The following is a 12,936-nucleotide window of genomic DNA, read 5'->3' on the forward strand; positions in this document are numbered from 1 at the left end:
GGTTTAGCCGTTAGCGCTAAGATAATAGTCCACAAAGTAGGCGACACACAGAATACAAAGGACACAAAAAGACTGATTCCTCCAAGACCTTTTCTGCTTTTGATGAATAAACTCATTAAGTCATAACAAAACACGGAGTAAACATTTAAAACGAGACTAACTTAACATATGCTCTGCTTTCTTGTCTCATAAAATATATGAACCTACAGTCCAAAGATACTTTTTAGTAAAACAGAAAAAAAAAGAGCATGTGGTGGTAGCACTGTGTTACGCTATTCATTAAAAGCTCTGCTGGTTAAGAAGGTTTTAAATCTGCACAAAAGACTTGTTTTCGGTTGATGGTTTCTTTGCATTCTTAGTTGCATACTTTCATAATAATAACGCGTATCAATACGACCGAAATGTCAAGACTTCACAATATTAGGACACAACAAAATACAATCACTTTCGCTAAAGTTCTGCAAAACAGAGGATAAAATAGATTTTGAAACAGAGGAATGGCCAACTGGTTTTCCGAACCGTTCACTTAATGTAACTCTTATCAGTCATAATAGAGAGATACTATACTACTGGTTAGTCAGGCGTCTACAAAGTAGCCGACATGTCACATTAGGTTAGTCTCTTAGCTTAGTGAGTCATCCGGAACATACCAATTTGTGTTCCGTGTTTCTAGAAATTTAATTTGAGAGCGCTACTTAAGATAACTTCATTGATTAGAAAGATCTTACAAAGAGAAAGATGAACAGAGAAACAACTTACTTGATCACATATTAGAACCACAAACTTATTGCTTCACTCCCATTACATCCATTAAAAGACCGAAAACAAAACACAGAACATGATCACAAACAAACTTAGGCGACTTGAACTTGAATTGTCTTTGGTTTCTTAGGCTCAGGAGGAGGAAGTTTCTGGACAGTCACTTTCAACACACCGTCGTTACAAACAGCAGAGATCTTTTCCAAATCAGCATTCTCAGGCAGCTGAAACTTCCTCATAAACTTACCCATTCTCCTCTCCATCCTCACATACTTCACACCTTCGCTCTCCTTGTCCTTGTTCTCCCTCTTCCTCTCTCCGCTCACCACAAGCACGTTCTCGTTCTCCACCTGAACCTTGATCTCGTCTCCTTTGATCCCAGGCATGTCAACGACGAAAGCGTACGCGTTCGGGTGCTCGATGACGTCAGCTGGTGTAGCAGCCATTGCCTTAGCGTCTCGCATGTAAGCTCTTGATGGATTGTTGCGGCTCTTCTCGTTGTGTTCTTCGGGGACATCGAGCATGTCCTCCAGGATTGAGATTATCGGAAACCTTCCCAAATCCATTTGTTAGTTGTTATGAAATCGCTTTCTTGATTCTTGACTCTTTGATTTTTGGCTTTTTTCTGGTTTGATTGATATTTTCTATGGAGAAGTGTCGAACTTATTATATAGGAGTGGAGATGGATAGTTTCTAGAGTGATGTAGAATGTGATCGTCTTTGTTCTTTGGAAGCGCTTCCGTATTGTTCCAGAAACGTCTTGGTCGTTCTGGTTTTTGTGATATTTGTAATTCGGTTTTGTGATAAGTATCTTATCTATCTGGGCTTTTAAATTAGGTGTACCAAGGCCCATCTTTTTCTTTGTTTCGGATATCTTGGTTTAAAACGAAGATTACTTAATTTTTCCGGTTGGGTACGATTTCATTGAACCGGGTCAATACGGTGGAACCGCAAACGCAGAGCCATCATGACTCATGGCTAAAAAGCATCATTATCATGTATATCAGATCATCCGACAAGGTCTAAAGTGAAATGAAGTCAGCAGTTTCATCGTCACTCTTCAATTCCAAGATTCTTTTAAACCCTAATCATCTCTTTCGCTTCTTCTCTCTCAAATCCAGTTTCCTCCCTAAACTATCTCCGAGATCGATCACTAATCACACCGTAAAACTCCCATCTTCGTCAACCTCAGCTCGAAGATCCATCTCCTCCTCCATGGCTTCCTCTTTCAATCCCGAACAAGCCAGAGTTCCCTCTGCTCTTCCCCTCCCTGCTCCTCCGTTGACTAAAGTTAGCTCCTTTTTTTTCTAAATTTGTTTTTTTTCTTGATTTTTTTTCAATCATTTCAGCATTTGATTGATCTTCTTCGTTTCCTGGGTAATATTGTAGTTCAATATCGGATTGTGCCAGCTATCTGTGAGCGCTGACAAGAAGAGAAACATCTCTCACGCTAAGAAAGCTATCGAAGAAGCTGCTTCCAAGGGAGCTAAGCTTGTTCTCTTACCTGTGAGTTTTTCCTTCTTATTTAGCTTAATTTGCTCTAACCTGCAATATTCACATGGCAGTGATCTTTTTTGAACTTTCGATTGAACTTTGCCTGAAAGAATTTGGCGTTACCAATTTAGTTGTTGTGAGTTCAATTGTGATGTTCTCTGTTGGTCAAATGTGTACAATTCACTAGGAGTATAAGCAAGTAATATGGGGTTTGTTTCAGGAAATTTGGAACAGTCCGTATTCCAATGATAGTTTTCCAGTTTATGCGGAGGACATTGATGCGGGTGGTGATGCTTCTCCTTCAACTGCAATGCTTTCTGAAGTTTCCAAACGTCTTAAGATTACTATTATTGGTGGCTCTATACCAGAAAGAGTTGGGGATCGTTTGTATAACACTTGCTGCGTCTTTGGTACCGATGGAGAGTTGAAAGCTAAGCATCGAAAGGTTAAGTTTTTTTTCGATACAGCACTTCCATTTCAAACTTTCGTAGAAGAATTAATGGTCTTTTCTCTGCTTTAGGCCATAAGATCAAAAGATGCTATTCTTACTTCTAAAATCTTCATTCATTTTAAAGGCCACAATGAGCCCAAGATTGAGAAGATTTGTAGATATTGTTATCAGTTGACGGGATCTAAGAGACTTTAAAAAGTAATAAGAATGATGTGTTAATTATGTTCGGGCTCAGGTTCTTCCTCCTCCACCAGTCTAAAGGACTAAAGATAGATCAAGATTAATAGCCTTAAACGTGCATGCTCAGTTTTCAAAACATCTTGTTCTTGATTGTTTTGCTTGATTTTCATTGGACTTGTGCCTACAGATACATTTATTTGATATAGACATTCCCGGGAAGATTACATTTATGGAATCAAAAACGCTTACTGCTGGAGAGACACCAACAATCGTTGATACAGGTTTCAATCTAGTTTTGCGAAATATTGTTGCTAGGCTATGCATAAACTATCATGCATCTTACATAAACTTATTGTTGTACTATCTAAAAGCTTATTGGTTTAGCATTTAGGATATAATAGTCAGTTAGATGTGGGATCTTCTTAGCTCAACGGTGAAATGATTCACTTTAATGCTGGCCTAGTATTTACGAATAATCATAGAGAAGAGAACTTGTTCACCAATAATATTAAAACCCTTTTAAGACCTTGCCAACTATTTTGACTTGGGAAACGTCTTTGTTGAGTATTGAAGTCATAGTAGGACCGTTCATATCACCTCTCACTTTCTAGTACTTAAGAGAAAATTCTTAACAGGTGCAGTGCTTGAAAGTAACGTTGATTGTTGCAGATGTAGGTCGTATTGGTATAGGCATCTGTTATGATATCCGTTTCCAGGAGTTGGCTATGATATATGCTGCAAGAGGTGAGACTTATATATTATATGCTTTATCCAAATAGTCTACTTGCTTCCTATCTTTTTCGGGTCCATAATCGTTTTAAAGAACCTCATCAATCATCAGCCACATGTTTGATTTATTAATTTCAGGGGCTCATTTGCTGTGTTACCCGGGAGCCTTTAACACGACAACTGGACCATTGCATTGGGAATTACTACAAAGGGCAAGGTACATTTCACATTCTACTAAAACTTGCTTTGCTTAGGTAATCAATAATTATATGGTTAAATGACATTGCTTACGCCATCTGTTTTGTTCCGTTTCAGGGCTACGGATAATCAGGTACATGAACCAGGTTAAATACTAGTATTGATAGTTCCAAAGAGAATACAAGCTTTAAGAATTGAGTTATTAATACAAGTGTTATCTTCTTCTCTCTGGAATCTGTACTGTACTGAATCTATCATAGTCATGGAATAGTTGATATGTGTGATTGATATGTGTGCTACTTTCTCCAGTTATATGTGGCGACATGCTCACCTGCCAGAGATTCAGGAGCTGGCTACACTGCATGGGGCCACTCTACACTCGTGGGGCCTGTAAGCACTATGTATTACTTGATTGATACTAAAGCTTTAGTTGAACACTAAACTCGAAATCATAAAAATCAATTGACAGTTTGGAGAAGTACTTGCGACGACTGAGCATGAGGAGGACATTATCATAGCAGAGATTGATTATTCTATCCTTGAACAACGAAGGTAGTCACAACAACACCGATACTTTCCTGGTTTTGACCTATGTCCGTTGTTGATCATATAATCCGTTGATTGAATCTCGCCATTTTAACATTGTAGGACAAGCCTTCCATTAAATAAGCAGCGGAGGGGAGATCTTTACCAGCTTGTAGACATACAGCGGTTGAACTCCAAATGAATGCAGCAGAAACTGTATATCTGAATGCTCTGTTTCTAAGAGATGTGCGAGCTGTGCACAACTTCTTGATCAGTCATTTCTCTGCAAGATACACGAATCTCGGTCTTTGGGTGAAATTGAATAAAAAAAGTAAATTCTGTTTTAAGATAATGTCAAACTCCACCCCACTTGCCATGTGTTGGTTGTTTATAAACTTCAATGCATTGTGGTCATTATGTAGACTTGTGATTCACAATCCAAAATAGCATTTGACTTTTATCACAATATATACTACTTCCAAGTTTCTCAGTAAATGCATTGTCTTCGTAAATCAACTCATATTTGCATTCCTCAACCATCGTATTCAACGCACACAAACTTGGCCAAAATCTAAAACTGTAATAACAGGCTCTTTTAAGTGTTCGGTATTAGTAATGGAAGAATGGTTTTTGCTTAAAGCAGGAACTATGGTTTTTGGTTCCTGTACTCAAAACGTTTTCATTACATGGTGAGATTTGTAATATGTTTAGATATGAAAAGAAGAAAACAGTATATAGAGAGTTTTGAAATTGGCTCCTCTCCTCCACAAGTGGATATAAAAGATTGAAAATGATGGAACATAGAACATTGTCAGCGTCAACTACATGATTTGATGATCCGTGGTTATTGCTGAATGATAAATGACCGGACGACAAAATGCAGTTACAACAACAACAACAACAGGGCTTACAAGATTTTTCACAGTGTTGTGTGGGTGGTTTAGTCTTTGGAGGAGACACGTGGCCCGAGCCTATTAGATGGGTAAGAGACGTAGTAGAGTGGTCCATACTCCTTGCTCACACAGTTTACAGGGGGACTCTGCTCAAAAGAAGAAGTTGCCGTACGCGTGTGGGAGGCCGCACGTGCTATGGACCCATCTGGCCATGGGGCTAAGCTTCACGTGCCAGGTCACGTGTGGGACTCCACCACACCATGACACCACATGCACCACCATCACCGCGTGAAATATGAATGAATCTTCTTCTTTCTTTTTCTTTTTTTCTGGTGTCAGCTCTTATTGTCTCTCCCTGAGCAGCTGAATCTCTGACTCACCCGTGCGAATTGTTTTACCCTTTTGTTTCTGTTTCTTTCACACATCCCTAAAACTCTCAAATAGTTGTTGGTTTCCATTGTTAGAAAATTCATCCTATTTTTAATTTATCAATAATATATATATATCATGAGTTACCATTTCTTTCTTTTTTTGTTGTTGTTGTATATCGTAAATCTATTGATTCAAATCTATCATTTCAACCTCACTTTAGCAAACATAAACCTTACAGTTTTATTTGCTTTTGCTTTTTAGTTTTTTTTTTTAATTTCTTACACGTACAAGTAGAGACACTAGTGTTTCTTGGTATGATGTACTATGTCCTATGTAAATAATACTATTTGTTGCTTATATATTACTATTTTACAACAAGGGAAACAAAAATAGTTTATGTTTTCATAACAATCTAAACTAGAAATCATTTTTACGTAAGTTTCTGTTCTGTACTATATATCTAGTTTGATTTTAAACTGTTTTGGGTTATTATAATTTGGTACAAGTATGGTCCAAACTAGAAACATTATTTACGGGGGATCCTTCGAAACTGGTTGTGATAAGGAGATATCAAATGAAAATTGAAAATACGTTGGCCGAAGTGTGACAAAGTGATATAATAGGAATAGAAACAAAAAGACATAAGTGTTTTTTCATTAACAAAAATATAAGACATAAGTGTTTTTGAAATGAGGAACAGTGAAGGAACAAGAAAGGAAGGAAGCATGTGAGACTGAAAAAGACCCAAAACAAGTACAATACCTTAACCGGTCCTTGTCGACCCAACCAATGGGTAATGGGGTGTAAGAGACACTTTGCTTATACTTAAAAACATAATAATCGTTTCATTGATTAAGACCCTACTTGTCTCTCTAATCACATCCTTTTCCAGTACCCACCTACGTTCGAGATCTGTATAGACAATCTGAGACAATCCGTTATGATTTGGCTACATCTTGAACTCGGTGAATAGTTAAAGCGAAAATTTGGTGATTCTCTAAAAATATAGATGATTGTGTTTGCTATGTTTCTACTTCTAGTGCGTTCTCGAGGCACCTTGTTCATGACGAACCAAGTAATGATTCTTCAATAAAATTATATAGTATGCTATATTATTATTGAGTCAAAAGTTGGATATAGGAAAACGATAATTTCCTTTATTCGAAATGATAGCCACAATCAGTTGAAGATCATTAGTCACTTGTACAAGATTGTGTATATTATGCTTGAACATAAATTGGGTTTATTCAAGTTCTAGTATTCAGACAGATCGATGTCCTATATCTAATATAAGTTTTAGTCGATACGATACTTGCATAATCATCTAATTATCTTTAAACATACTTAAGTGTAAAACGCACTTGAATCGAACTATATTATATTTTGAGGTCCATTCTATAGAAATGGTTTGTGATACAACCTATGATAAAATCATTAGTCCATCACATTATGAGGAAAAGGACATTGGAGAAAACACTATTAGGTACATGCACACATAAACAAATCGAATAATCCTCTTGCGTGGTCCATCTATGGATATGCTCAGCATACGTGAACAACACGCGCCGAGATCGCCGCTTTTATATATATACGAGTCCTCGTCTCTTCTAACTTCATTCGTCGTCGTCTTCTTCTTCTTCTTTCTGCTAAAAAACACACAAAACAAAACAGACAATTACAATCTCTCTTTTTGTCTCTTCTTCTTTCTTCTTCTTTAATCCTCTTTCTCGATCAAATCATCATGCATAAATCCAAAAGAAACCCGTCATTCTCCTCCACTCTCCTCGATGAAATCTACAATTCCATCGATCCTAAAACCCAAAAAACTCAATCTTTTGTCGGCTCTGTTAACACTACTACCAAAAAACAGAGCATTGTGTCAAGATCGGTTCCTGACCGTAAGATCCACCGTGACCGGTTCTTTGGCTCTGTGTCGTCTTCCTCTGATTCCAACTCCAGCATCTTCTCTTCTTCCGACACCGAACTTACTCACGGTAAGAAGGTAACTTCTTCCAGACCGTTGTGTTTCGGCCCTTCCAAGTCAAAACCAAGGAAAACAGAGGACAAAACTCTGTACCACCAAAACAGAGCATCACGAGTGTACGACGACTACGATTACTCCTCCGACGTCCCCAAATTCACGAGACACGACGAGAACTGGGAAAATAACAGATTCAGAAGATCTGCAAAGAGCTCCGGAAACCCCAAGAAACCCAAAACTCCAGCTTCACCAGCCGGAAGAATCGTCAACTTCATAAATTCGCTGTTCAGCAACAACAGTTCAAAACAGTCCAATGCTGTTAAAAGCTATCCGAGGAAGACGAGCTACGACGACTCTGCTTTCGTTAGGAAAACATCGAATGATTATCACTCATCATCTACAACGTGTTCTTCAGCTTCGTCCTTCTCGAGGTCTTGTATGAACAAAAGCTACGAGAAGTCATCTGAGCGTATCAAACGAAGCGTTAAGTTTTCTCCGGTCAATGTGATCGTCCCCGAGATCTTTACAAACAAAGAAGATGATTATTTCAGTAACATGAGAAAGTCTGTGAAGAAGAATGTGGAAGATGGAGGGAGGAGATCAGTGGAAGAGATTGCGAGAGAGTTTTTGAGAGATTATCACAAGAATCATGAAAGCAGTTTGGTCAAGAACAGTGGATTCGAGGATTACGAAGATGATGAAGATGACGACGACGATGATGTTGCAAGTGACTCAAGTTCAGATTTGTTTGAGCTGGATTTAGTTGGGAATAATCATCATCATCATAATAATGTGTACGGAGATGAACTTCCTGTTTATGAAACCACTTTTGCTGGTTTGATCTCGTGAAACTCTTTTTTTTCTTTTTTCTTTTTTTGTTACTTTACTTTAGATTTTCGTTTTTTTTTTAATTCCATGTGATTGTTGGAAAAAAAAATTCACATGTGATTCTCCACATTTGTGTTTGAGCTTGTAACTATGGTGTGTTATAAATTTAGTGTTTGTAAAAAATTGATCCAATCATGTTTTTTTTTTTCGGAATATCAGTTTAGTTTTTAATTGTTCTGTTTTAATTAAACAAAATATAATTCTAATCTAATAATAAACATTAACTACTTTTACAAAAAAAAAAAAAAGAAAAAAAAAAGCTAGTGAGAAAACAAATGCAGAAAATTAATGTCAAAGCAAACGACAAAATGCTAAGTTTAAGCACAAAGAGAATGCTTTGCGTAACATTAATATAAAGGAGCAAGGTAAACGCTAATGTTTAACATAAACGCAAAGGCTAAATGCTAGCACTGATATGTAGTAAAACACGCATATTCATGAGATATATGAAAACATAATTAAGTGAACATATATACATATATTCCAACTTGAGATATAATTATTGAGACAAATAGCTCCATTGTAAAGAAAGGTAAATAAAGAAAATTTGAAATGATAGTGTTGAGAAGGATCCGTTGCTTACAAAAGCAAAATGTGATAAATATGATAAAGTGGTTGATGATCCCAAAGGAAAATACCAACTTAGCTTTCTCTTTTTAAAATTTTATGTATCTATCACATGCTTTAGATCCAAATTCTCATGAATGCAAAACACTTTTAAAATTACATCAATCTATTTTTGAGTTGTTCATCTCCTTATATATGTATTTAATATCAAGAAAAGCTCACCGAAAAGATTTGATTAGGGCATGTCGGTGAAATGCAAATTTAGAGCAGCAACACCACAACCATAAAAATCAACTGTGTTTGGTGACACCATTAACAAAATATAACATCTAAACTATACCAAGAAAAAGAGATTTTCATAATAGAATACTCAATTCTTATCACGACTGATTATTAGGAATATCTATATTTTTCATAGGTATTAAAGATCTTTTTTTTATGTATATGTGAAAGGAACACAAGAATATTTGTGTGTGTGTGTGTAATAAAGTGTGTCGTCAAGTAGTAAAATATGGAATCGATGATATGTGAAAGTGTATAAAAAGAAAAGAAAAGAGGGGAAATCGAGAAATTCGATATCCAAATGAGAAGCAAAGGGTGATTGATATGAAGCAGATCGTGAATGGACACATTAAAGCTTCATATAAATCGAAAACACACACACAACAACAAAAAAAAGTGAATATTTTTTTTATAATTTTAAAATAAAGTGAAAGTTATATAGTATATTGTTGTAGAGGGATGGATGAACATGATGAAGTGTACTGATGCTTCCACGGGAACAGAGAAAGTCGAGAGCTTTTGCTTTACTTCTCTCTCTCTTTTTCACTTTGATCTCATCATCTTTAAAAGTTCCGATTACAATCTTCTCCATTACTTCTCTCTCGACAATGCATACAAAAACAAATCCTAATATGCATAATAACAATATATATATATATATATATGTTACACGCACGGTCGCACGTACACATGTCCCATTTCCATGTCCATGTCAAGTACTCATCATTTTGATACCCTTTAAATTTATATTTTTTGCTTTGCAATGTTAGCTTTATCATTTAGTTTTGATTCTAGCTATAGCTAGACGATATTTTTGCTTATAGTTTAGATTAGAAAATTTGCTGGTGTGATAAGGTTTTTAAATGATTAGGGTAATTTTTATAGCTATAACCAGACTTGTAAGTCATGCCTCTTTTATCAACGAACTATTCAAACATTTGAAAACCCAATGGCCCGAACCATGCATGTCCCTGTTAATATTCCTTTACTAATTTTAATACTTATTTTGCTTGCTCCTGTTAATGATATTCCTTGACTTTTGTACTATAATAATTGAAATTACTAAATATTTGTCTTCGGTAATGGAACTAACAGGAGACTCATATGTGAAGATAAGTATTTGTATATGGTTGCGTTTTATATCTTCACAAATGCTGCTTTTTGTCATACAAAATGCAATAAGTTCGATAAATATATAGATCATTGCGTATTATTTTTATCCAATTATGCGGCTGATTTAATTATTCCGTCAAGAAAGCTCATTGCCTGTTAGCTAAATCAACAACTAAGTATATTTAACGAAAGTGAATAATCTAATCAGAGATCGTGCAATGTATATGCACACAACAATACTCCCTCAAACTCCTAATGATTGGGCATAATACGTAATGTATTTAAGTAAATTATGTTGTATTAAGATCCTTCATTGGATGAGATACGCTAATAATATAAAGAGTTACATGTATATTGCATGTTAGTACGTACCACATGTGACATGTCGGGGATGTAAAAAACCGCTCTTGTTAAGTGATTGCCAAAGTATTATGGTTTTTCTGCATTCGATTTCAATTTTGTCGAGTAATACAGTAGTTCTTGGAAATACAAGTTACCAACTTTCTTAAAATCAATAATTGTTTTGGGAATAAAATACAGTGTATAGTAGGTTATATATAATATGGGTAGTTAGTTATTCTAGCTATTAGTATGTATTTTGATTAAATATGAATTTGTTGTTTAGGAATTAGGATGGAAGAACAAAACCTTGTATTAAAATAGAGAGTACGATTTAATTAAACGCGGAGCTAATAATGTTCTAGAAGTGAATAGCACGATAAGGTTTTGTAAGACGACCAAAGCGACGTATCCCTTTGAAAAAGATCACATGGTTACTTTCTACTACTTACAACAATACGTAATCAGTAATCAATCACGCAAACAAATTTCACAAACCTCAAAATCGTATTTAACCCTTAGGCTTCTGCTCGTTGATCACGCAGTGGTTTATAGTATTTGGAGGCAGAGAAACAACCTCATTCACAACCAAACTGTTGTTCCGCCCCGCTCACTGTCTTGAAGGATATTGACCGCCAGATCATCAACTATATCACTGCCAGCAGGAATCTGAAAAATTTCAGAAACTTAATGGGCCTTGGGGCTTTGCTAAAGGGTCTCTTGTTGCTGGAACCAATCTCTAGAGAATCTATATCTCAATTGATCCTTGTTTTTTCACTTTCTTTTGCCAAGGTTCAATTTCAATAGGTCCTCCAAATCTTGTAACACCTAAACTTTTCATCTAATGATATTTACTTGCTTAAAAAAAAAAAAAAAAAAAAGTCGAACTAATGAATAAAGTTTCTGTGTAGCCCAGTGGGCTCATTAGATTCGTATTTAACAAAAAAAAAAGAAAAGAAAAAGAAAAAAAAGAGTCGAACTAATGAATAAAGTTTCTGTGTAGCCCAGTGGGCTCATTATAATGCTATTAGATTTTGCATGGCCTGGTGATGCACTGATTCTTTTCCATATCTTTACAAATCTATTTCAGTCATATTATATGACTCGTATACATAACTCATAACTCTGAGATAAATTTTACAATCAATTAAATGACAGCGTTGTAATAAAAAGTGTCCGCAAAAATACTATAGTAGATAGATATGTAAACATTTGTTTCTTACCCTTTAAAGTTAATCTCTGCAGTAACGTTTGCAATTATGACGCTATTATTTTTAGAATCTCTGTTAATTCCGTTCATACGTTGTAGGCAATTGTTGTTGATCAGGTCAACTAATTTGCATGCCACCACCACCAATACCATAATACAAAGGGGGGTCTTGGAAGGTTTCATCTAGTCGTATAAGAGTTCCTACTAATTAAAAGCTACGCCATTTTAAGAAGTATATATATATATTCGAATGTGGAAAAGGAAACAAAGAAACAATTATTATTATTATTTATGCTTTCTTGGCAACAACATGTAACACATATACATAGAAAACACTAATCACCAATTGGATCACCGTTCCAGTCATAACATAAATCAAATGCATCGTCTTTTTCGTTAAACCTGCATGGCCCCTCTTTGCTTATATCCCAGAAACAGTAGATGCATGGATTACCCCTACGAACACCATCTCTGTCATCATCGTAAATATTAAACACTTTTGATTCTCCAGGCCATGTGAAATGACATGAGAATATCGTCGATCCGTAAATAACAGTCGGTCTAAACGTAAACGACCAAAAGCGATGCGGAGCGAGAATCTGGAGGCCTAGATCGTCATCTGATGACTTGCAATGGAGATTTAATGTCGAACCATCACCAAGGAGGTTTGTGATCCTCACCATTGATTTTACAGTAGACCAATTCACATCATCATGTGGAGAAATGGTTCCCACTTCTGAGAGAGCCACTTGTATGAGTAGAGTTATTACTACGACGACATGAACTGTTAATGTCTTTTGGACGATGCTTGTCATTTTCTTTTAAAAAAAGATCAAATTTTGTTTTCTGCTGAATATATCATTCATGTTTCGATTTGCGTACGCTAGTATATATAAGAAAAAAGTCTTCCATTAGTGAGATATATATCCTCCACGGTATTTAATTAGATTTGTTT

The 12,936-nt window shown here is 35.9% G+C and overlaps 4 protein-coding genes across 4 annotated transcripts; 2 read left to right on the forward strand and 2 right to left on the reverse strand.

Moving 5' to 3' along the window:
* Positions 1 to 690: 690 nt before the first annotated feature.
* Positions 691 to 1,415, reverse strand: LOC17884053 (17.6 kDa class II heat shock protein). Its single transcript, XM_006288768.2, has one exon. It carries the CDS (start codon positions 1,323 to 1,325, stop codon positions 855 to 857), a length of 471 nt encoding a protein of 156 aa, XP_006288830.1. The 5' UTR covers positions 1,326 to 1,415; the 3' UTR covers positions 691 to 854.
* Positions 1,416 to 1,746: 331 nt separating this feature from the next.
* On the forward strand, positions 1,747 to 4,804 carry LOC17884333 (omega-amidase, chloroplastic). Its single transcript, XM_023780539.1, has 10 exons — positions 1,747 to 2,049; positions 2,149 to 2,265; positions 2,474 to 2,698; positions 3,072 to 3,165; positions 3,554 to 3,628; positions 3,752 to 3,830; positions 3,929 to 3,944; positions 4,121 to 4,201; positions 4,281 to 4,363; positions 4,460 to 4,804. Exons 1-10 carry the CDS (start codon positions 1,792 to 1,794, stop codon positions 4,536 to 4,538), a joined length of 1,107 nt encoding a protein of 368 aa, XP_023636307.1. The 5' UTR covers positions 1,747 to 1,791; the 3' UTR covers positions 4,539 to 4,804.
* Positions 4,805 to 7,291: 2,487 nt separating this feature from the next.
* On the forward strand, positions 7,292 to 8,597 carry LOC17881463 (protein BIG GRAIN 1-like D). Its single transcript, XM_023781265.1, has one exon. It carries the CDS (start codon positions 7,343 to 7,345, stop codon positions 8,429 to 8,431), a length of 1,089 nt encoding a protein of 362 aa, XP_023637033.1. The 5' UTR covers positions 7,292 to 7,342; the 3' UTR covers positions 8,432 to 8,597.
* Positions 8,598 to 12,316: 3,719 nt separating this feature from the next.
* Positions 12,317 to 12,796, reverse strand: LOC17882143 (S-protein homolog 4). Its single transcript, XM_006289280.1, has one exon. The coding sequence runs from the start codon at positions 12,794 to 12,796 to the stop codon at positions 12,317 to 12,319; it is 480 nt and encodes a 159-aa protein (XP_006289342.1).
* Positions 12,797 to 12,936: the final 140 nt, after the last annotated feature.

The sequence above is a fragment of the Capsella rubella genome, unplaced genomic scaffold, assembly GCF_000375325.1.
Source record: "Capsella rubella cultivar Monte Gargano unplaced genomic scaffold, Caprub1_0 scaffold_6, whole genome shotgun sequence".
Classification (NCBI taxonomy): Eukaryota; Viridiplantae; Streptophyta; class Magnoliopsida; order Brassicales; family Brassicaceae; genus Capsella; species Capsella rubella.

Excerpts from the sequence above, each read along its gene's own strand:
- LOC17884053 (XM_006288768.2), bottom strand. The coding sequence starts at position 1,325 with ATGGATTTGGGAAGGTTTCCGATAATCTCAATCCTGGAGGACATGCTC.
- LOC17884333 (XM_023780539.1), top strand. The coding sequence starts at position 1,792 with ATGAAGTCAGCAGTTTCATCGTCACTCTTCAATTCCAAGATTCTTTTA. Across the intron at positions 2,050-2,148 it reads CTGCTCCTCCGTTGACTAAA|TTCAATATCGGATTGTGCCA; the intron begins GTTAGCTCCTTT and ends GTAATATTGTAG. Across the intron at positions 4,364-4,459 it reads TCTATCCTTGAACAACGAAG|GACAAGCCTTCCATTAAATA; the intron begins GTAGTCACAACA and ends TTAACATTGTAG.
- LOC17881463 (XM_023781265.1), top strand. The coding sequence starts at position 7,343 with ATGCATAAATCCAAAAGAAACCCGTCATTCTCCTCCACTCTCCTCGAT.
- LOC17882143 (XM_006289280.1), bottom strand. The coding sequence starts at position 12,796 with ATGACAAGCATCGTCCAAAAGACATTAACAGTTCATGTCGTCGTAGTA.